This window comes from Passer montanus, unplaced genomic scaffold (assembly GCF_014805655.1).
Source record: "Passer montanus isolate IOZ18808 unplaced genomic scaffold, ASM1480565v1 scaffold111, whole genome shotgun sequence".
Classification (NCBI taxonomy): Eukaryota; Metazoa; Chordata; class Aves; order Passeriformes; family Passeridae; genus Passer; species Passer montanus.
Genome location: NW_024357725.1, coordinates 1750608 through 1774344, shown reverse-complemented (window position 1 = coordinate 1774344; position 23737 = coordinate 1750608). Strand labels below are relative to the sequence as shown.

The 23737-nt window shown below is 41.2% G+C and overlaps 3 protein-coding genes and 1 long non-coding RNA gene across 23 annotated transcripts in view; 2 read left to right on the top strand and 2 right to left on the bottom strand.

Moving 5' to 3' along the window:
* USP3 (ubiquitin specific peptidase 3) overlaps positions 1-9823 on the top strand; it is a 41326-nt gene extending 31503 nt beyond the window's left edge. For 6 of the 8 annotated variants that reach the window (XM_039731499.1, XM_039731539.1, XM_039731509.1 and 3 more), the window contains 7 exons: positions 1818-1964; positions 3827-3933; positions 4107-4187; positions 4856-4974; positions 5121-5234; positions 5349-5416; positions 6198-9823. In XM_039731499.1, coding sequence (XP_039587433.1) covers positions 1818-1964; positions 3827-3933; positions 4107-4187; positions 4856-4974; positions 5121-5234; positions 5349-5416; positions 6198-6363 — 802 coding nt within the window. In that variant the 3' untranslated portion in view covers positions 6364-9823. The remainder of the gene's footprint in view (positions 1-1817; positions 1965-3826; positions 3934-4106; positions 4188-4855; positions 4975-5120; positions 5235-5348; positions 5417-6197) is intronic. The other 2 variants (XM_039731546.1, XM_039731530.1) reach the window with 2 other exon arrangements.
* Positions 9824-10480: 657 nt separating this feature from the next.
* On the top strand, positions 10481-14813 carry FBXL22 (F-box and leucine rich repeat protein 22). Its single transcript, XM_039731597.1, has 2 exons — positions 10481-12213; positions 14142-14813. Exons 1-2 carry the CDS (start codon positions 11879-11881, stop codon positions 14485-14487), a joined length of 681 nt encoding a protein of 226 aa, XP_039587531.1. The 5' UTR covers positions 10481-11878; the 3' UTR covers positions 14488-14813.
* Positions 12027-16312, bottom strand: LOC120512847. Its single transcript, XR_005630141.1, has 3 exons — positions 14932-16312; positions 13740-13865; positions 12027-12159 (listed from the first exon to the last, which is right to left on the bottom strand). It is a non-coding gene; the product is annotated as an uncharacterized LOC120512847 (long non-coding RNA).
* Positions 16313-18412: 2100 nt separating this feature from the next.
* Positions 18413-23737, bottom strand: part of HERC1 (HECT and RLD domain containing E3 ubiquitin protein ligase family member 1) — a 101807-nt gene continuing 96482 nt past the window's right edge. For 12 of the 13 annotated variants that reach the window (XM_039731387.1, XM_039731373.1, XM_039731435.1 and 9 more), the window contains exons 71-78: positions 23556-23725; positions 23069-23238; positions 22732-22897; positions 22372-22448; positions 21683-21935; positions 21301-21453; positions 20038-20343; positions 18413-19080 (exon numbers count right to left, since the gene is read on the bottom strand). In XM_039731387.1, the coding sequence (XP_039587321.1) occupies positions 18895-19080; positions 20038-20343; positions 21301-21453; positions 21683-21935; positions 22372-22448; positions 22732-22897; positions 23069-23238; positions 23556-23725 (1481 nt within the window). In that variant the 3' untranslated portion in view covers positions 18413-18894. Of the gene's footprint in view, positions 19081-20037; positions 20344-20857; positions 21110-21300; positions 21454-21682; positions 21936-22371; positions 22449-22731; positions 22898-23068; positions 23239-23555; positions 23726-23737 lie in introns of those variants that run through there. The other variant, XR_005630120.1, reaches the window with a different exon arrangement.

The following is a 23737-nucleotide window of genomic DNA, read 5'->3' as shown; positions in this document are numbered from 1 at the left end:
TTGAAGCAGAGTTTGGGTTTGCTACTTTGTTTTAACGAACATATAATTACTTCACAACTTTCAGCCAATAAGCCCTATCTTGGCTGTACAGGACTGTGGCCTGTTGAAGCACAGCAGTTTCCGGGTGCTGGGTTTTCTGTTGTAAAAGGTAGGCAGTGCTTGCCCATGTGTCTATATACAGACTCCTTGATTTATTTTAAAGCTGCTGGTTTGGAAGAAAGCATTACTGTAATCCTACAAGGTGAAAATCTTTTATTTTTATTCTGTTATCTCTTAGCAATACTCTCACTGGACGCATCCATGTTCCTCACTAAGCACATCAGCCTCACATTGCATATTTCTGTTGCAGTGAGTCTGTTAGCATTTCTCTCCCCTTCTGGGTACTCTGCCATGAATCTTACAGGATTTTTCCCTCCCCTGAGCACTCGCATTTATATACCCATTTGTATTTCTCTCCCAGACATTCCTACCTGACAGTTATTGCCAGCAGTTAGGTAGGGTAGTGAGGTGGAAAAGGAGAGGCCTGATAAAGCAGCTTATGAGAATGGATAGGAGGTGGAGCAAATCTCTTGCTATGTAGAGATTTCTGTAGCTTAGGCCTACAATGACCTGCACATTTTTAGGTCAGTGTTGCACAAAGCTTTCAGTGTTTCACTATGTATCTTGTCATGCTTTGTCTCAATAGTCAGCTTAATGGCAAGTGAACAGCAGCTGTTTATTGAATTTGATGCATGGTTCAGCTTAAATCACTTAAAAGGCATGTTTTATCCTGATGGCTTCTCTATTCTTTTCAGTAAGGTTTCTTAGTGGTGAAATAATAATGGTGATTGAGCAGCATTGCTGCTGATGGCACAGCATATGTGAGACTGGAACCCTGTCCTACCAAATCCAAATTCTCAAGAGATGCTCTAAATACCCCCACCATTACCTTCCTCTCCCAGAAAATGAGTTATGCAGGGGAAGTGTGCAACTCGAAGCATGGCTGTAGATCTCATCTTAGAAGAAATGGTGCTCTCATCCTAATTATTTCAGACTTCATATTGATGCTGAAAGATGCATGTGGAAAACAAACCTAGAGACTAAATTCCTGCCTTTGGTGAGGAGGGGACTAAACAGACAAACACACACTTGTACTTGCCAAAGTGAGTGGGATCAGTGACTGAGTGAGAACCAGTTCAGAAATACTTACTCTGCATCCCACATGAACAATGCATTTTGTGGTGTCATTCTTTTGAATCTTACCAGGTTTGAGATTGCAATATATTGACCTTCATCTGTGGCTGATTCAAAGTAGGGACGGATATTCCGCTGTCTGAATGAGATTCAAAGCAGTTCTGCTGAGGCACAAATCAAACATAGTACCAAAGGAGACAGAGGAGAAGCCACTGCTGCCATCCATTGTGTATTTCAGTTAACAGAGACACAGTCCTGAGATGCCCCTGGCACAGGCAGGGCTGGTGAGGCCAGATAACAATGTGGCAGCTCCATCAGGCCCAGCGTGTTGTATGGGTACATGGCCGGTGTCTGCTGCTCCCTGCTGTTTTCTCTTCCTATAGGAATTGTATATTCTTAAAGGTTTCTCCATTCTCACAAGAGGCATGCAGACAGTGCAAGATGCAAAGGACCAAAATCACTTAATTTGTTGGGACATTGCCGTGTCTTTCCAGAGGCTACTTGGAAAACTTTCTTGGTACCAAGCACATATGGAAAGTCTGCTCAGTAGTATTAAAGAAGCAAAGGTTTTTTTTCCTGTGACCCTGGTGCTTGCTGTGTGTTACCTCTAAAGCAACTTTGTTGTTGTTTTCTTTTCTGTTAAGGGGATACCAGCAACAGGATGCCCACGAGTTCATGCGTTATCTTTTGGACCATCTACACCTGGAACTCCAGGGTGGCTTCAACGGTGTTTCACGTTCAGTAATCTTACAAGAAAATTCTAACCTGTCTGCAAGCAACATATGTTGCATGTAAGAAGTGGTTTTTAATTTCTCAAAGCCTTCATGACTTTGCATGGGTCTGCATGTGGTGGATCTGGAATTTCAGATTCAGTGTTCCTTGTTTTAAGTTTTCTTCAGTGCTTCTAACTTTAGGCAGTACAAAACTGTAGGTTATGAACATGAGCATTCTGTATGATTTGTGTCCCTTCAAAAGGAAATGTCTTAGATCAGCAGTTTTCATAGATGTGAGTGAGCATACAGGCTAAGTTGTAAAGACATTTTAATTCACTACTCTTTCAGAAATAAGAAACTGTATTTTCTATACCCCATGGAATTCTTTCTTCTTCCCAGACAATGTAATTGTCTTAGGGTGATAGCCTGAATGCTGCAGGAGTGAAAACGATGGCCAGCAATTTTGATGTTTAAATTGTGAGCAGACCTCCTGGATAAATGACTGCATAGTGCAGTTAGCTCTTGAAATCAGTTTTCTAGCAGATCATCTCATGTATCACTTGACAGTTACAGTTGGTGCTTTTTTTAATGCATAATTCTGGTTTTCATGCTACTGTGTACCTTGAAACAGGTGTAATTTGGGTGTTTGACTCCTCTTTCTGTATTTCTCAAAATACTGGTTTTTCTGACCTCTGCCCTAGCTGTGTTTTCTCTTAGATTGAAACTCTCACAAGAGAGAAAACCTTTTATTTGCTTCTGGAAGGCAAGTTGTCAGATCAGCCTTCACATTTGGTCCCTAAGTCCTTAATTCCCTACAGAAAACTAGAGTTTGAGTTTTTCTTTCTATACTGATTAGGACAGAGTAAGCAGGCCTGAGATGCAGGATTTTATAGATGCTTTGTTAGGAAAAGCCTAACAAAGTTCAGACTGTGCTCTTTACTGCAATTATGTTGTGTTGCTGGTGCTTAAAAATCCTCCAGAAAAATCTTAAAATGTTTGTAGAATTGACATATATTTGAAATCTAAACTGATTTTGTTTTGTTGGTATTTTGGATGTCAAAATCCCAGGAGAATTTAACCTTTGTTCACCTATCTACTGTAAATTTATCTTGTGAAGGACTGTTCAATTGCGCAGTGATGTGGGATAAGCTGCCCTTCTTGTGAGAGCACTTTAATGCTTCCAGTAAAATAATAGATAGGCTGGTGAATGTTTCTTGTGCACCAGTCCATTTGAGCAGCTATTTCCTCTTGGTCAGGAAGAGTTGAAATGAGATGTAAAGATGCAGGTGGAGCGCAGGCAAGGAATACAGGTTTCTGCAAGCCTTAGTAGTGTATAATAATATAACTCAAAATTTGTGTGTTTTTTACATTGGACTGTGAGAAGCAGGCCCATTACATAATCTGCTAAAAAATTCAGTAGGAGAGTAATGAAAGCTTAGAGAACAATGCTGATCTTGCACATTGTTTATCATGTCTTAATGCAACTTAAGCTGCTGTTGGCAGTGAAGTGCAGAAATGTGCTCAAAGTCAAAAGCACATGTAAGAAAGGGTGTGGAGTTAAAACAAAAATATGTTTGACTTGCCAAAGAAGAAAAAAATTTTGTTTCAGATAAGTCTTAATTACAGGGTTAAAATCCTGGACTTGTGTGAGCATCCACTCTACAACTCCACTACAGAAATGCACCACACCTTCAGTTTGAGCATCTGCTTAGAGCCCCCCAGTTCACCCTTTCTTTAGGTCCAAAATAAAGCAGTGTAGGCACCACACTAATGTGATGTGTCCCTGGGCAGCTGCAGTGCCCATTCTGCCTGGAGCATGCAGTCCCTGTTTCATTGGCGCGGCCAACAACAGGAGGTGTGAGCACCAAACATTGGACAGGTGTTGGGAATTCAGTTCAGGCTTTTTGGCTGACTGTACTTCTCTGATATGGTTTGTCTAGAAATGGAGCGTCTACTGTTGTCACTGCCATTTTCGGAGGCATTCTTCAAAATGAAGTCAACTGCCTAATATGTGGGACTGAATCTAGAAAGTTTGACCCATTCCTAGGTAAGGAAATGCTGCCTCTTGTATTCCAAATAGTGTGTGACTTGGAGCAGAAAATTAAATCTGAAGCTTGATATATTTAGATGTCACATGACAGACCCAGCATGTCAGCCTGAAAAGACTAGGCGTTGCTCTACTCACCCCTAATTTTGTTTCTCAAATCATTGCTTTTCTAGACCTTTCGCTAGATATTCCAAGTCAGTTCAGAAATAAACGTACTAAAAACCAAGATAGTGGACCAATGTGCACGCTACGAGGTAAGAGTGCCTGGCTAATGGAATTACACCAGCCCAAAGAGGATTTTTTTTCTAATCAGAGCATTTCTAATGTAGTTCACTCTTCCCAGACACTGATCTGTAGTGTTCCCTATGGGTGTTCACTGCGGCTCTGTCCTCGGATGCATGTGCCCATGCCCACAGTGAGGGTGGCTCCTGGGGCTTCTGCATTTAAACTACATCAATGCAGTCCAGCAGGTTGGGCAGCAGTACTCTTACTGACTTTGGTTTTCACAGGATGTTAGTTTTTACAGATTTGTGAATAGACTTGCTGAAAATTATGAAATACTCAACAAAACCCTGTTGTTGTGTCTGTTCACTTTGTATCAAAAGCCAAACAGGCTTTAAAAGTTGAGTTTTCTATGTTAGAGAATAATTTGTCTTCATTTGAAAGCAGTTTTGCTGAATGTTAGATGGAATCTTGTTTGGAAGATGGAGATTTTGGACATGCCTGTTTTTTCTTTCAAACTACTTCTAGCTGCTTTCAGGGAAGTTTGCATGTTACAATACGTTATTGTATTAAAATATACAGCTTTTTTGCTGCTCAGATATATCTAACTAGAATGATTGCAGCACGTGAGCACGCCTATGTTGTTGTATTTGTTGTATTTCCTGTTACAATAACCACTTGATGGATCTGCTTTTTCTAGATTGTCTTCGCAGTTTTACAGACCTGGAAGAACTTGATGAGACAGAGCTGTACATGTGTCACAAATGCAAAAAGAAACAGAAGTCTACCAAAAAATTCTGGATTCAGAAACTACCAAAGGTACAAGCATGAGAAATAACAGTGTGACAAAATGTCAAAGGAAATAATGGTTCAACCAAGACCTCTTCCTCCCCTTGGCTATTGCAGTGTCCAGCATCGAGTTCAGCCCCCTCCTCTAACACACCTTTTCTAACTGTCCCCTGTAGGTGCTATGCTTACACTTGAAACGCTTTCACTGGACAGCATATCTGAGAAACAAGGTTGATACATACGTTGAGTTTCCCTTGCGAGGCCTAGACATGAAATGCTACTTGTTAGAGGTAAGAAGACCTACTGATGCCTCCTGCAAGGAATTTGTTCCATGGCATACATCGTTATTACAAATTACAGGGTGCTACTGACATTTGAAGAGTTTCTGTTTTTTCCTACCACAGCCTGAAAACAGTGGCCCAGAGAGCTGCCTCTATGACCTCGTGGCTGTGGTTGTGCATCACGGCTCAGGGTGAGTACATGGAGCCAGCCTGTCCTCCTGGCACAGACCTTCTCCCACTCAGGTACATGCAGAGATAATGAAGGGGTTTCTGTCCCGACAGCATGTATTTTAATTGGTGGAAATAAGCCATAGTTTATAAGCTGGCAGGGAGCTTAAGCTGAATAAATTTCAATAGATCCAATAGAGTCAGGCCTGTGAATGCTCCTGGCAGCCTTTGGGGTTAATGACTGTGTGAGATTAAATGAAAATAGTCTAGTGCCTCTACAAATAAAAAAGCCCTAAACCAAGAGGAGGAGTCAGAGGACCTTCCAGGAATTAATGTCTCATTCTGAAATCCTTACTACAAAACAGGACTATTTTTCCCTCTTTTTATTCATGTTGGAAGCTCCATTTGCATTTATGTTAAAGGGTATGAGCATGCTTGGAACAACTGCCGCCCAACTATGCATATGGTGAAAGTGATCATCACCATTACCTTTCCTGCAGCAGCAGTGAAGGCTCACAGGCATGCCCAGGGAAGACGCTGGGCATATTTTGAAGTTACGTTACTGGGAGTCTCTTAACTTTTCACAGCCCTGGACAGATCTGTTGAGAGTAACAGTAGAAGGGACAAGACAACGTGTTCTTGTAGAACTTTAATTTGAAGAATTTGAGCCCCACAGCTCAAAAAGAGAAGCATCTGCTGTGCAGGGCTGTGGGTACCTTCCTTCCTCAGGCTGCTGGCAGTTCCTTAGCCTCAGGAGAAGGTGCCTCAGTGAGGAGTGTCCCTGACTGTTGTCCCTCTCCACAGAGTTGGTTCTGGCCACTACACAGCGTATGCAGCGCACGAGGGCCGCTGGTTCCACTTCAATGACAGTACTGTAACCCTGACTGACGAGGAGACTGTGGGCAAGGCCAAGGCCTACATCCTCTTCTATGTGGAGCGCCAAGCCAAGCCTGGAGCAGAGAAACTTTAATACCTCCTTTGCATTCTTATCAAGTCCACCGGACAAACATTTCCATTTTTCATAAATACTTGATCCAAGACTTACTAATTTCATTGTGCACTTTGCAATTTCCTCTTGTGGGTTTTTGTTTTGTTGTGTCAATGGTAGCATTTGACTTACTGAACTTGGACACAAACTAACTTTTTTTTTTAGTTATACCAGAAAACCTCAGCAGATTTTGATTTGCTGCTTTAGTTGTGATAACTCAATTTTTATATATATAGTTTCATGAAATAGTTATTTGACTTTTTTATATTGTTTTCAGTTCTCACTTTCTAAAGGCATATTTACATCAAAAAAACTGTCCTCCTTACAAGAAAGATAAATGTGCTTTTAATAATGAAAAGCAATACAACTTCATGCTGTTCTCAGTCCTATTATGTACATATGACTTAATCTCTTGAAATCAAGGAACTGTTTGCACATACTATTTTCCCTTGTGCAAGAAACTTAAACAGTGACCTCTGATCAATCATCCTTTATCTGCAGAAGAGAGGCAATATAACATCATTAAATACACCAGGTAATTGCTGCTATATTGGTGTGTATTCAGGCTCGTGACTTTCAGGAATCATTGTAAATAAACAGTTGGTTCAATTGTATCAAAACTGCAATTTAATTATAGTACTAGTCAGATACGCTGCCCCCTACCCCCTGCAAATTTAAACAATTATCTTTACCTGTCTAAATTATGTTGCCCTTTATGGTTTTATAACTGAACCTGAATTGCATTAGACATCTCTTGGTTTAGACTCTCATCCTGAAATTGGATCATGAACACTTATGTGCTTGAAAATTGGGGAGACTTTCTGCCAGTAGAATCCCAAGCAGAACCCCTTAGTTCCTAGTGGGAATTGGAAGTACAGCCCCAAGAGCTGGGGTTTGTGAAAACAGGTATAGGTCTAAATGCAGCTCTGCATGCAGGTCTGCTCCATGGCTACAGTTCACTTGGAAGCAGGAGGAGACAGATGGTGTTGCAGGTGCTTTGCATGAAATTGTTCTATCAGTTCAAATGCAAACTCAAGGAAGGATGCTCAGTCTCTCACAGCAGTGCCCTCACAGGGGAAGTGCTAAGCCAAGAGTGCTTGTGACTGGAACAGGTTCAGAGAGCTCCTGTGGCATTTACACACTGGCCCCAGGTGGCATTTTTGTTCAGTCTCTAGGTGAACACTGGAATCATGGTGCAGTTTCTAAAACCTGGCTACGTAATAAAGACTACGCTAAAAAAACCCAAACCAGTTTTAGCTTTACTGCTGATGAGTGGAAGTGAGCTACTGTGATGGGAAAGGCAGACAGGAAAACCATTACTGCCAGAGCCAGGAATGACAGAAGACATGAGATTTGAGAACTGCTGCATTTCAGATCTGCCCCCTCAGTCTCTCCTTTCTAGCTGGCTCTCTTGTACCAGGCAAAGAGCTGGACACTCCTGAAAGCTCAGTAAGAGGAAAATCCAGTTCATGGAGAGTCCCACCACCAAACAGCGGCTCTCAGTTCTGTTCACTAAAACTCCAGTTGGGAGTCCTGTTTTAGCTGATGCCCCCGAAGGACACAGCGGCAGGGCGGGGGGGGGTGTTGGAGTGCAGCCCAGAGCAGCCTGGGGCACAGGGAGTGCACAGCACTGCCTTGCCCTGGGGTCCTGCTGGCTGTTCACAGGCCAGGGTAAGGACAACTTGCAGTCAGGCATTTGGTACAGGGCCATTCTTGGGAGCTTCGTTACAGCATCTTAAACCAGGAAAGGGAGAAATTCGAGAAATCTAAAACTGCAGAAATCATTCAGTATAGCTAATCGCTTTTGAAGTATGCACACAGGTTAAGACTAGAGAGTTCTTTGATACAGTGACATATTTATAAGGATGTTGTCTTCTACTTAAGTCGAACAGTAACTAGAACTTGTCATTTCTTTAAGTTGTAGATAGTTTGTCACCTTCCCTTCCTTACAGGCAGTCTTTCCTCTAATCAACGAGAATAGGTTGCTGATACTGAAGACAAGCAGAAAACGCAGCAGGTAAAGCATTGTACCACATTCCTGCCATGCCTGCTGCTCACAGGGAGCTGTGCAGATGCCACCTCTAGCTGTGTTTTCTCTGCATGCTGCTTGGACCAGATTTCTTTAGAATTTACCTTTGAGAATGCCAAGCTTAAAATACACAATTATCTCGGCCAGCAGCAGTTTAACTTACAGTAGTCAGGTGTATGCAGTGTTCTTGCAAAACAGTGATGTAAATGTGCCTTTCTGTATTTTTAGAAATTTAAATTTGTAATGTTCAGCAACATTCACTTCTTTTAATCAACTTCTACTTGTCAGCAATTGTTTGGGTCAGAGTTATGTTCTGACTTGAGCATTTTCTTTCAGTCCCGTTTGCTGTGTCCCACGCATGTCCTGGGCACTGGTGTCTCCAGCAGGGCCATGTGGGGCCTGTCTGGGAAAGCGATGCAATCACAGCAGGCTGCCCTTGCAGCAGGTGCTGCTCAGGACTCAGCCATATGCTTTGCTGGAACAAGTACATTGTAAATCCTTTCCTAATTTAACTTTCTCCCACTGCAAACTCAGATGGACAGTATGAACAGTTTGTTGTGGCAACACAAGTATTTCTCTTCCTGGTGGAGAACTTTGCTTATCCACTGTATTCTATTCAGTGTGGTGTTGAAAAAAAAGAAAGTAACTGAGCACTGAACCAGTAACATAATACTGCACCTGGCCTAGTATTACCTTTTTAACCTAGCTTGTATAGCCTATATTTATCTACTCGCTTCTTGGGGGGGGGAATATCTCTTTCATTTAAGCCAAATGTTTTTTTTCTACTTACTGCTCATCGTAGTACACACTAGCTGGCAAGAAGTTTTTTTTCTTGCTTGAGACTGCTCTGCAAGTAGCAACTGCTCTCTACAGTTCAAAGACTTGCATTTTTTCCACCAAAATGTGTCCAATCAAAGGTTGTCCTTTCATTACTGATTGTTTAGCCACGTATACAACTGGAGCCAATATTTATGTCAATCAAAACTGCAAAATGTCTAGCTCCTAAATGTCAGCAAGAGAGTTTAAAAGTTTGAGATAGGAAGAGATAGTGGACTTGTATCAAAAACAGGAGGCCATTTATGAAGATTTTACTAAATCTTTGGGAAGTGTAACACATGGTGTTAAGAAGTTCCCCCAGCAATGTTTCATTACTGATGTGTCTGTGTCTTACTGATGAGGTAATGGGCACCTTGACAGCTGATTCCAATGTGCTTTAGGATATTCTCAAGTACTGTAGTGCCATAGTTGTAATTGTTTACCATTAAAATCTTGTGTGTAATTTTCAGTGAGGATTACTGACTGTGCTCATCTTGTGTGTTTCTGGAGCATTTCCAGGATGAATGTGAATTATATCTCATCATATAGTGTGTTTATGGAAAATGTGCCATTAAAGTGTCTCCTTTCCTTAGAAAATGAAACTTCTTGTCCTACAAGCTTGCAGAACATTAGTGTATATGCTCTGAACACAAATGGCAGAATACTGTACCTTGCTCTGGGAAAAACAAAATAAAGCAATTGCAGTGTTCCTAACTCTGTAACACTTCTACCAAACTTAGCACCTAACCTCAAAGAGGACCTGCCATTCCATTTTAAATGCCTTGCCACCCAACTGCTGTTAATTTTTATGTCAGATTGTGGTGTGCCCCCTCTGTCTGGCAAGAGTCCATCCTAACATCCTTGACATTCAACTTTGCTTGATTGTTGATTTGTTGGTTGTTGTTTTTTTTTTTTTTTGGGGGGGGGGGTAATTAGTATTTTTTTAAATAGCATTCCTGTATGTGTAACTCTGAGAAGTTTCAACTGTTTAAACCTGCTCAAAAACAAAGGTAAGTTCTTGAGATTTGAAAATGCTAATACGAGAATGAAGAACACCTGCAGGCACATCTTCTAAGCTGCTGTTTTCCAGTAAACTGCATTACCTGGTATGTGAAATCTTCTTGTTCCTTTTGTGGCATTGACCAGAGCTGTTATTGACAGGGGGAGGGGAAACAGCAATTTCCTTATCATTTCAAAGAAAATATTAAATTTCAAAGGATATAAAACCACGAAGACCGGCAATTGTTAAACACAACTTTGTCTATATAGTAGAAAGTTACTAACTAAAGAGTGAAGCAGAAAGAATTGCCATTTCTTTGTGTATGCCAGCTGTGTTCAGACACACACACTACTCAAGCTATGATTGTTGCAGACTACAAACAAAGTTCTGATCATGTTTTTCAGAGTTGAATTTTAAACTGCGTTCTTGGGGTGTGAAGGAGGAAGTAAAATTGAGTCCCACTCAACTTTGTCCTGTATTAAAACACTCCTAATTAAAATGGCATAAAGTCTCCCAGCTACTGTTTGTGTGCAGGCCACTTGAAAAACTCCTCCAGTGCTGTTTGCTGTAACTTCTTATGGATTTGTTGAATGTATTTATTCTCTGGTATTAACACCTGGCAGAAAGGGACTATAAAACACCTTAATCCCAAGCATTTTTGTTTCACAAGCTGGAAAGTTAAAGGGATGCTTAATGCTTTTAATTCCAACCTGCCCTCGCTGTAGCTTTATTTTTCTTCTAGGAAAAACTTTTTTCTGCTACGCTTTCTCCAGTTTCTGTACAACAGATACTTTTACCTGGAAAACCACTTTCTTATCTCCTTATTCCACCAAAGAGTGGAAAAAAGATTTCTGTGGTAACGGAACTAAACCTACAAAACCAGAACAGCTAAACTTGTGAAATTCAAGCCAACAGAAGGCATTAAAAGCACAAGCTCACAAGGAACTAAACATTGCCTCGCTGTTCCCATGTGTGGCTGCCTCTATGTCATTGCTTCCCTCCTGCAGAAGGTGGGGACACAGCTAGCTTTGTCTATAGAATCACAGCTCAGCCTCAAATAACTGGGCAGGAAACTGTCCGTACCTCTGGGGCTGGTGAACTGAACTGCAGCCCGTGTGTGTGCTTCAAGGCACCCAGAGAATGTTTCAGCTCCTAAGAAAGTGTTTATGAAAGTTCCATTATCCATGTAGCAGTTGTTGAACATGAACCAAACGTGCAACCTCAGAAAACTCAAACAACAAATAGAGAGGCAAGTATACTCTGCCAAACCAAAGTGCTGCTCAGCCAAATCTCCCGCATGGGAAACACCGACAAAGATACGCCTGGCAGCTGTAGCTGCAGTCCCACCCCACTCCAGGAACTCAGCACAAGAACTTTCCTAAATTCCAGTAGAGTCTACAAGGCCGGGGGGGGGAAATCCCTTTTAAGGAGGCATTTCATGACACTCAAGTTGTACATGGACAAAGGAGGCACAAGCTACTTACATGGTTCTGTTCCTTTCCTTGTTCTGAGCTTCTGCACCAGTTGTTTACCAAAAATAAACCCCATTCCACAACCATATATGTGCAACAGCCTGCTGGTGAGTGTGAACCCCACCCCCAGCACTGCTATTACTCCATCCAGCCAAGACACTCTGCCACTGCTGCTGGGCAATGCACATAACCCAGCTCAACCGGGAATGCTTTTTACATATCTTCTCTTTTCTGGACAAAAACAGTAGGAAAAATCTAGCAAAAACATGTCACAAGCTACTAGAAGTGTTTCAGGATCCTTTATTGTGGTCTTTGTTGAACTTTCATTCTCCAGTGGAGCTAAAGAAGGATAATTTTGTCCTGGGACCTGCTTTAAAACACTTATCCATCTGCTGGTATTCAGAGAGAGTCAAGATGTGTAACATTGAGGACTGGATGAAAAACAGTTTCCAGAAAGACTTCTGTAAGAGGCATGAGAACACTGTCAGTGATTTTTTACTAGACGTTTGCAACAGGTACGTTCTGTGGGTGTGAGTGTGCAGTAACTGCCTTGAGATGAGTGAAGTCAAGAGTTATTTCAAATACTCCATAACCCCTGCCTGAAATGGAGCATGAAGTAGGTGAGTGCTTTGCCTTTACAACTGTAGTGTTAGTTCATTTTACAGTGGCAATAGTGTATACGTCCTCTAGATTTCCCTTAAGTCTACATTTTCCTTCTTTTTATTCCTCTAGGAATTTGTTTTTAATATGCGGAAGTGCACTCCCGCCTCCCACACTGCTGCTCAGCTAAACTACATTCTGGCAGTGTCTGGGGGTGCCTGGAGCAGAGCCCTGATTTCAAACAGTGAACACGCCTCATTACAATCAAGTTCAATTAACACGTTACTAAGTGTCAGCTTTAGTTCAGTCTAAAGTTCTGAAGTTTAAACTCCTAGCTGCTTCTAAACTGCAGTGAGGGAAGAGAAATGCCACCACAGAAAAGCAGCTCTGGGTGCACAGCTTTTCCTTCACAGCTCTGCTGCTGTGAGACAGCTCTGAGGAAGGAGCAGAGCAGGGACAGGAGGAGGCTCATGGAGCAGAGCCAGTCCCACTGGGGGTGGGTAACAGCAGGGCTGGCTTGGTCCCAAAGCAGAGCCAAGGGGCCGTGGCAGTGACTCCCTGATATGGTGCACCTCTGTCACAGCCCTCAGCTTTGGAAAACAACTGAAAAAATTATGGGATAGTGACAGGAGAGAGCCAGCAACAGCGCAATCTCAAAACAAGGACTGAAAAGCAGCTTCAAAACAGATTAAATTGCAAGTACCAGCTTTCTGAAGTAAATGTTCTAGAACAGTTGATAAAAATCTGGATTAATTAAGGAGGAATGGGCATACCTGTGCCTAGAAAGGATAATAGAAGGTCCTACTTATTTTTGCTGCAACCCACTGAAAGCATTCCAGTAAATTCCTAGCACTGTGTACAAAGAAAAATGCAAATTAAATATCCAGCTTTTCTTCCTGTGTTTAAAGTAGTTTTATTCTGTTAGAGCCTTTGTTGACTGCTGCCACCTTTTTCCTGAAATTGCTCCTAAGAGAAAAGAGTTAAAAGAAAAAAAAAAATCTGTCTAGAGGTCTCACAAGAGCAACATTAACACAGACCTGTGTGTGATGCTCTGTTTAGCTAGGTGCATGCTGGATTGCTACTGCCTGAAGAGGGGGCTGGGCCAGGAGCCAGACATGGCACATGTTTGCAGGCTGCTGTACAGGCTCTGCTCAGCACAGCAGCTGCTCCAGGAGAGCTCCTGCACAGCATCAACACCCCACTGGGGACAGGCCTTTCCTGTACTTCCCCAGGCCTACTCAAACAGCAAGAAAAAGCTTTTTTCATTTGCTGCATCATCGTTTATAACAACAGTTACAGTTTCAGTGACTCAATGGAAAGTTTAAGAGCTGAGTGGGATTTGAACATCAACTCTTTAGGAAGCAGCTGGCACCTCTTCAGTAAATCCAAGGAGATTAAATGTATCTGTAATTCCTAAAAATAAAGAGTGGGAGTGCCTTACTTGCTCATGCTCAGATGCCTGCACAGCAGTCTTCTCTCAGTTGTCCTCCACTTCATCCTGAAATTAATCTCCTGTCTGCTGGCTCTCCACTGTCTGTGCCCAGAGAAGCACAGCACCATCCAACTCCTTAAGAAAAAATGATGCAGCCACAGCTTAAACAGGCCACTGTGCCAGCTGAGCTAAAGATGTTGCTACCGAAACAAAAAGCAAAGGAAGTAAGCTTTGCCTTTAGTTAAGCTGAACATTAAGATCTACATGTGCACTCACCTAGTTGTGCCTCCTTGCCCCTCCTGATGAAGAGGAGGCATTTTTCCAGCCTTCGTATTTATTCTTGATGCTATTTGCTTCTGCAAGCTCTGTGATTTATTTCTCCCATCTCACCTGTCACCATCCTGCTTTCAGATGTCCAAATCTGCTGTCTGTGACCCTCTCTGGATGTGGCCATGTTACAGATGACTGCATTTTGCAGCTTCTCAAGAACTGCCCAAACCTGAAGAGCCTCAAACTGGAGAACTGTGTGCAGATCACTGACCACACCCTGCAGGCAGTGACCCTCCATGGAGCATCACTGCAAACGCTCCATGTGGATTTCTGCCGCAATGTAACACAAGCTGGGCTCCAGAGAGTCAGGGAAAAGTGTCCTTCAGTAATGCTGAGAGCAGAGAGAAGTGCTAACATGATCCCAGACAGTAAGCCAGGAAAAAAGCTGATGCTTGAAAAAGCATCAAGAAAATTGGTTCAGCTTTAAAGAGTAGGTATTTTACCTCACTGAGGTAGCAATGAACTGTCACTACTTCCATGGGCTCTGATCAAGTCCAAACAAACAGTTGTTTTGTAATGGTTAAAGACATGCATCTCCTCCTGAATGGGCTTCAGGAAATAACTGTTTGCTCTCTGTTTTTCCTTGAAACTGGGAAACCCTGCATTGCTGTCACAAAATACCAGATCTGCTGAAAACTGCAGTTCTGGTACCCTCGTGCTGCAGATGCCCTCACTCAGGAGGGAAGCAGCAGTGTGTTTATTGAGGCCAAATAATTTGATAGAGTTCAATAAATTTTATGAACTTTTAAGAAAGTTTAACAGTAGTTTGACATGGTGCAGTAAGTTTGATGGCAAGGTTCACTGCCTGCATGGAAGAAACACAGAGTGAACTGAGCCAGAATGAGTCACAGAAGGGCCTGAGAATACAAACCTTGAGGAAGAGCCTCCCACTGGGTCATGAGTTCAGACTGGACTCTGCACTTTCAAAACTCCTTAGGTGATGGGCAAGGTCATAAAGCCACAGCAGAGAGCCTGAATCACTGGAGGATTTTCACAAATTTCAGGACAAGAGTGATTTACAAACTTCTGTTAAAGTGTATTACCAGACAGTCATTCCATCCACTAAGAAGGATAACCACTCCCTGAAATATCTTTCTAGCAAAAGCAGAGTACTGATCACCAGCACATCCTCAGTGATTAACAGCAGCAGCTAATTTACCAGGCTTTTTCATTTAATGAGAGAAGCATGGATTCAAGGCACACAAAACACAGTTTGACCCTCTGCATGATGTACTTACATAATAAAATATGCACTAAGTTATTTTTTAAAGCTGACATTAAAGGAAGTGCAATCTGAACAAGTGCTAGTTCAGAGAACTAACCCACAAGAAAAGACAGTGACTAACAGCCTGTCTTTAATCCTAACTAGGAAGACAGTACAGACCAGCTGTATACAAATACCCATTTCTCACTGCAAAGTACAAAACCAGTAGCTATTTGCATCCCAAAGTTGTCCCCTTCCTGCACACTGCTCTGCTACCTGGAAGTGAAACTTTTTTTTTACATACTTTTGATGCTATGCCACCATCTACAAAGTTTGACACCAAAGAGGACTTTACAGCTCTCAACATAACTGAATATACTTACTTTGCCTTCTGATCCTGGTTAATTGATCCACAGATATACTTGGTACTCTCTAATTTGGCTGAGGTAACAAATAAATCACATCATTACAGCAACTTAGTCAAACAATACTGCAATTCTAGAGAAATACTTGATCAGTATGAGCATCTGTAAAAAACACTCACCAGAAAACTGATGGGGAAAATAAATTATTCCATCTTCATGGAGATATTTAACAGCATGACACCGTAAAAGTGGCATTTCATTAACTCCTTCCTAAGGTTTAAGGAGGGCCCTTATACACCACAAGGTAAGGAAGAAAAACATGTGTGGATAAGGAGACACAGCCATCCTCACCCAGGACTGACAGCTACAAAAGGACATTGCTGAGCTGAACAAATTTACTGTGATTTAGAAATTGGGAAGCTGACACAACTTGTACCTTGGATACACTGCAACAGTTCAACACACTGCTGGCAAGCCAAAACAAGGCATGAACTTACACAGCCACTGCAGCAAGCAACGAACCTTCTTGTGCCACTAGCTCTCCCAGCACTCTGTGGTGAAAGACATGTCTGTAGTTGTAACAGGAAAGGATTTTCAAAGAGCTACAAGACATGAAAGCACATTTGCATCTGTCTACATATTACTTAAGCCTTTTTGCCAGTTTTCTACAAGGACTGGGGGGGGGGGGGGGGGGGAGGGGGGGCGCCCAGCAATATCTGCCAACAATTCTTGCCTGACCCAGTATTTTGCATGTTAAATTCTTGATTTTCTCTATTGAGAAATCTCATTATCATTAGCTCTAATGTCTATTATTTAATATATTTTTTGTTGTTGTTTGTGGGGCTTTTTTTGTGGTTTTTTTTTTTTTTCTTGTTTGTTTGGGGGGGGGGGGGGGGGGGGGGGGGGCAGGGGTAGGAGGGGCATGGCATTCTGTGGGGTTTGTGGTTTGTTTTGTTTTATAATTTTCTTTTATAGAGCTAGTTCTTCAAACACTATCCACTTGATTTCTTTGCCTATTTGTTTAACAATGCTCTAACTTACTACTTTGTTCTTCCCCTCCTTGAATGGGATATTTGTTCATGACATGGTAAAATCTGAACACCAGTGTATTGATACATTTTTTTCAGCATCAATAATGAATTTTCTTACTTCACATTCCAATTTGAAAATGGAGTATAGAAAATGACAACATTTTACTTAGTGTATTGTGGAAGGATGGAAACATGTCTACAGTTTTCTTTAGTTCCATCAAGCCATTAAAGTTCCATCAAGCACAAACCTTTAATCAACATTCCCTGTGCTTTTACTGTTAAATGCCTCCAAAAAGATCTTCATTATCCAGAAAGCTAAAGTCCACATAAGACTGCCATTTTTAGGCACAGTTCTATTACTTCCTGTGCTGATTGGAACAGGCTGACAAATCAGTGCCACTAAGACACATCCATGAGGTGTAGAAGGCAATAATACAGGACTTAATACAGCAGTTTCCCCATTTATTTATTAAACTTACACATTTAGGCCAAGATGTGACTACACATCCTCACAACACACCGATGAGACACCAACATCTCAGTCCAATTTGAAACCTAACACACAATAAGGCAGGAAACCAAGCCTGCATGATTTCAGAGCCGTGAGACCCTCCTTCCCCCAACTCCTGATCTCCCTCAAATGTTTCACTCTGCAGTGGTCTTTGATCATAGCTAGGCTTTTGCCTTTTTCAAGAGCCACCATACAGTCCTGAGAGAACTTCACCACATAAAACCCAGATATGCAAATTTTTACAGCTTACCAAGCCCTCCCTCTGAGCACTGGCAGCAACACAGCAGCTCAGTCTTGGACAACCAGGAAATTTCCCAATCAATCCTTGTTAATGTACAACAGACACATGAGAGAAAGTAACAGGAATTTCTACCCTACACTCCACACTCAGATGGACCAGTCTTGCCCCAGGTGAGATGACACTAATAAACATTTTCACCAGCCCTTAGTTCCCACAGCATCTTCCCAAGGAGTTGAGGGATGAAGAAATGGAGCAGAGCAGAAATAGGAACAGAGCAGCTCTGACTCACCTAGGGACTGCCTCTCCCCTTTTCCCTCCCCAGGTACATCCTGCTCTGAACACCAAGCAATGTTTGTAGCTTAACATCACTGATGTCTTTCATAGAGACAATGGGCAATTCCCTATTGTCCAGCACTTTCCTAAGGCACAGAGCAGAGATCTCCTTGTGCACTACACTGCTGTCCTAACCTCACGGGAACAGCAATCACTGTGTAAGTCAAACCATGCTGATCACAATAGTTACAGCTGAGACAAAAATGAGACCAAAGGCAGAACTAAAAATGTGAATAAAATCCACAACCTTGACTACTACCCTGTCCCTTCCATTTTAATTTTTGTGTACTCGGAGCAGGAATCAACTACATCAATGTGTGTATTAAAAAATATTATTGTTTGGCTCAAAATATTTAAAGTTTTCTGAATCAAGGTGGCAGCATGCTGTTACTGTCAACAATTATTATGGAGGAGCAAAATGTTTAAACAAAAAGCAAGAAGGAACTAAGCACAGCATGAACTTGAATTCCAGCAGGAGGAATGTACAGCAGTACACCCAACCAGCCAGGGCCTCAGGCCAGGAGAAGGCAGAGCACAGTCCAGCAGGCTAAACATTTTAAGATGCTTCAAAGGTCACACCCTGTCTCAACACTGTAAGACTATAATTTCCTGAGGCAAAAAATAAAAGTATGAACCCTGAGTAAACCAAACACAGTTCACAAATGCATACAAGCAACTGAGTCTTGAATTTGCTTTATTTTTCTCTGCAGAAGAAACCCTGCACAGGCAATTCAAATTAAAACAAAATAAATATGTGAATATTCATGTAAAACTGTTCTGGCTAATGAACAATTATACACAATGTACAACTCTTCATGTTCACTGAGAGGGCTTACAAATGTACTATTCCCAACAAAAATACACCAAAATGTCTCCATGCAAACTTATCAAAAGTGACCAAAAAAGGAGAAAAAACTCACTGATCATACTTTTTTGTTTTGTTTTTCCTTTTTTCTTTTTTACAATCACAAAAAAATAAAAACATCTAATTTTTTGTTACATTTAGAGTAACTAAAGTGTGGCCACCATCTATTAATATCTGGTTTTATGCTCCTAAAACATCTATGGTTACTGTAAAATTATGTCAACGATGAATTTGACTTAGGGCACTATTTGTAGTAAAAGGAAGATGACTTTGTTCACAGAATATTAATAATCTGTGTCTGAGCCCTCTGCATTGTCCACATTCCGGGAGAGCATGTAATTGTCCATGTCTATAGACCTGCAATTATTGATTGCATAGCGCAAACGCTCTGCCATGATTACTTGACTGGAGTAAGGTGGGAGCCTCAGTTGAAAGAAACAAGTCTGTGAGGTAGGCAAGCTGTCGTATGGCTGTGGAAATGGATAAAAGGTAGGACACTGGTAAGTTGTGAATGAAGTTAAAAATGCAACAATATCCACATTGCATTGCTCCTTGCCTCTACCATTTTCACATTCTATCTCAAATTTCTTTTAAGAAGCAGAGTGATCTCCCTTGTTTACAGCATTTGTTCCAACCCTAAGTATGTCCAAAACCACTGTAGTACCTACTCTGCAAGTAACACAACCCACCACTGAATTCAGCCTTTTGAAAAGTTGATCACACTACTGTTTAGAAGCCCACTGCTAGATACCAAACAATGAAATTACATACCATAGCATGCCTTAGAATAAGGCAATCTGAGAGACACCTAACCAAATATGACAAACCCCTGTTAGCTGAGATTTTGTCAAGTCTTTTGTTCATGTTGTTCACAGAGAATGTGCTTTCACTGCACAAAACCCAAAATGAATGCACCCTGTATGTAAAACTATACACTGTAAACTCATTGCAGTGGTTTTAAAACATTAAGAGCTCACTAGTGATATGCTGCCACTTACACAAAATTAAAAACAGAAAGAAAACTACTAGATGAAAAGAGATTGGAACAGTTACAGAAGACAAAGGTTTGTTTCTTGTCTTTATCTCCAATCACCAGTTGCACCAATTAAATTAAGATGCAATTCATGCAGCCTGTGTCCTTCTACACAACCAGAATGTCTGAGTTTATTAACTTAGAGCATATCCCATCCCATACTTTTTCTGTAAATTTACAGTTATGAAAATTGTCTCCTAGTGCCAAAGCACAGACTATACTTGAGAGGAGAAAAAAACAACAAAAAAAAAACCAACCCCACCATAATAATTATATATTGATGATATATAATAATAATATACTATATGATAATTATATAATATATAATCATATTCTTACAATAATAATAGTAATAATAATAGTAGTAATAATAGTAATAATGCCAGTGTCTTACCCTATCAACCTTCATTATTTGGAATCGCTGAGAGATATCAGCTGTGTTGGCTGGCAGTCGAGATCTTCCTGACACAAACCTCATGAAAAGGACTCTCTCCTCATTTGAAAATTCTTCCAGGGTGTGCCAGAACCACTGCACCAGCTGATGCTGCTCATCAACTTCTCTGTATCGCACAACCTTCTTCAGAACCTCAACTGATATTTCTGGCATTCCACAGACCATCTGCTCCAACTGCTTGGCAGTCAGAAGGGACAGCAAAGGGACGGGAACAATCCAAGACATTCCTTCCCTGACAGCAGCCACCTAACGGCCAAAAACAGGAGAGACGTTTGAAGTCTGATCTCTGCCACTTCCTGGACTATCCAAACACAAAGTAACTTCTCAGCTGAGAAATGGCAATGACAGAATTACCAATGTCTTCCAAATACAGCTCCCACATACGCAGCCCCTGCAAGGGCTGTATTGTTTCTCAAAATCCTAAAGAATATCACAGATATTTTTAATTGTAATTGCACATTAAAGAACGTGTTCTGATCCAACACAGAACTATTTAAAGAAATTACAAGTTGACAGCATAAATAATGATGGCTAAACCAAGCAACTGTGTAAATAGAAAAAAGACTTTGTTATGTATGGTGAGAATGCTGTACTTGTTTTGCAAGACTTGAGATTTGGTACCTCTGATGAGGAAACTGTTTTCTAAGGCAGATAGTATCAGACAGGCATCTTTAGCTTATAACTAGAATGCTGCTTTCACAAGCAAATGACAAAGTACACAGAACTATGCAATAGGTAATGAGCACTTCCCAAAACATACCGTGAAATATTTGCAGGATTTGTGTTATAACAAAAGATAAATAGTTTCAAGCTAAACAAATGTTTGTCAATAATATTTAGTTTAGCCAGTCCCTGTGTTGTTCACATGTCCAGTTAGACTACCCAGCATGCAAAACTGCAGGTTTTTTTCTCAAGTGGACCAAAAAAGGAGATAGAGACAATGGGCAGAGACAATTCTTCTTCAAATGGAAGACCAGCTCTGATTTCTAACGCTCTCTTGCCAACTGAGCAACTACAGAAAAAAATAAGACTAAATTTAAAAAAAAAAGGCCAAAACAGATTGTGGGGAAGAAAAAATACAGAGACCCAAAAATACGCAGAAAGCCAAGCTTTTCTTATCACTGAATAAACTGTAATAGAAATAGGCACAAATTACCCCCTGTTCCCACTAACAACAGGGGCAAGGCACAATGAGGTTCTTACCTGTCGGTCCATTTCATGGAGTCTGTACTCAATTGCCCTCTCCACATACTCTTTCCTGTTCGAAAAGGTAAGTGGGATACTGTTCCCTCCAGGGATTATGGGAACCATTTTACCATCAGCACTTTGGCCAACAAAAGAATCTAAAGGAATCATCTGTTATGCAAACCAGAAAAAGTGTAAGTCACTCCAGTGATTCAAGTATAGCATTTTCCTACAAGTCATCTAGAACTACATGTAGTAAGATCACAGACTACTCTAAATGCACAAGTGCTTGTTATCCCAAGAATGAACATTGAAATTATAGAAATACTGATGTCAAGGTCAATCTGGTGTAGTAACTGCTTTCACAATAAATCTAAATGTGTCGACTTTCTTATCTTACCTCATGGAAATTTTCTTCAGAAATCCCACTGTCTTCAATGTGAAGAATGCTGTTGAGGGTCTGCACATAGAGCAGATCTACCTCCTCCAAATCCTCCAAGATAAGTGGGATACAACAAAGTTGCTTCCAGACCATCGGAGCCAAATGAAGATCTAATGGCTTTTTTGTACGAATAGCTACACCCATGAGAATGCCCAAGAACTTAAACTGCATCAGATGTTCATCTAAACATGCTGAAGGGTTAAAGAGAAATCTGAAAGGACAAAGAAGCAGTTAAAAGAGTATTATTTCTCTGCTAAATTATTAGAAGTAAAAGGGAAAACACTTCTAAGCACAGCACAGTAACTGCCAGCACACTTATCAGCAATTGTCCAAATAAACTTATCCAAATAAGATTGTTATCTTTAGCTGTTAAAAAAAAAAACAACATTAGAGCCTGAGGGAGGCAGAATTCCTGAGCACAAAAGCCTGGCATCTTGATGCTACTCTGAATTCTGCCATCAGCAATCCAGCAAGCCCACGTTAAAGCCACGCCCTGGCTCCACAATGAAGTGACAACATACTCTGAAGGAAAAAAATACACTAGAGACAATCATGAAGTTTCATAATTTGGTATAAAAAAAGTCAATGAAAGATTTGGATTTTAACCCACTACCATCTGCAATAAAAGCAAATACTGTACAACTCACCTATCCCTATTGTAGCCTACTTCAGCTGTAGCATTTGGGGAAGGAATAAGCAGGTCTACTATTCCAGTTTCCAGTTCCTTAAAAATCAAGAACAAAAAAGCCTTCTTAGAAAGAGGAGAAGCGAACTTACAACAGAACTATTAAGACATTTTAGCATTACAAGACATAATATTTCACTATGGTGACTTACAAAGTCATATAAAATATTGAGAGAAGGTAAACATGGTAGGATGATTTTAAGTGGTAAAGACATGTTTATTTCAAGACCCGTCTTTATGTCAGGCTACAATAGTTTTTTTTTCCTGGGACTGCACTGTGATACAATCCTGTTACACATTTCCAAAATATTCACAGATGTACCTGACACATTTCTGTAATGGTGTCATCAAACACTCCACCTGCATCATCAGCTCCTTCTCCAACCAGCTTCACTTTCCAGGCACGAGAGGGTAAGCGAAGGTCTGATGCATTCAACTTTACCACTTGCCTTGCTATCTGGACAAAAATGGGCTTGCACTTCCGACCCCTTGGGGGGAAAGACACACAGCCAAAAATGTAACTCAATTTTGTAAAGGCTCTGAGTCACTCGATCAAGAAAGCTGTCCAGAGAGAGCTCAGAATGCCAGAACAGAAAGCAATGTATGAATCTCAGCATGCACACAAGGTAAAACCCAAGGCGTGTGAGAGCAGCACTGACCTGGTGGAGATCCTTTTCACAGTGATCTGGGGCCCATAGTTCTTGCCCTGCACCATGGTTTTGCCTATGGAGCGCACCATGGGTAGGGTGTACACCCGCGGAGCCAGCAAGGGCCTCAGCTGTCCCTGCACTATCCCCCATGTTCCAGCATTGTAATGAGATGTACTGTTCTGCAGAAAAGCACAAATGAGAATAAATGTATCAATAAAGGCTATAATTCCATTCTTAACAGAATAACAGGACTTGAGTGTTTCAGGAAACAGATCAGCACTTTTTGATTTTAGTTTTGGGGCTAGTAAGCTTTTGTAAACCAGAGAATTAACTTGCCAGTGATAGCATAAGTGAAAAAGTAAAGCAATCCCTTCAGGAAGTTTGCTTTATTATGGAATTATTTATTCTTAATTTTTTTTACAAAAAAATTACAGCACCTATTACTAAGGTCCGTCTAGATATACAGCCAAGCCAGTTTTTTCAAATGGAATTTTACCTGGTTATTGGGACTGAGGTTAAGTAGTCGCCATGAAGAGTACATGAGGTCAGAGAAATGGTAGAGCAGCCTCAGCCTTGCTCTCACTGTATGAATGCTCACTTCTTTCAGTGCCCCATACTGGGGTGGGATGGCATCAGGTAAACCAAGCTGCAAAGGCACTGAAACACCTGCCACAGAAA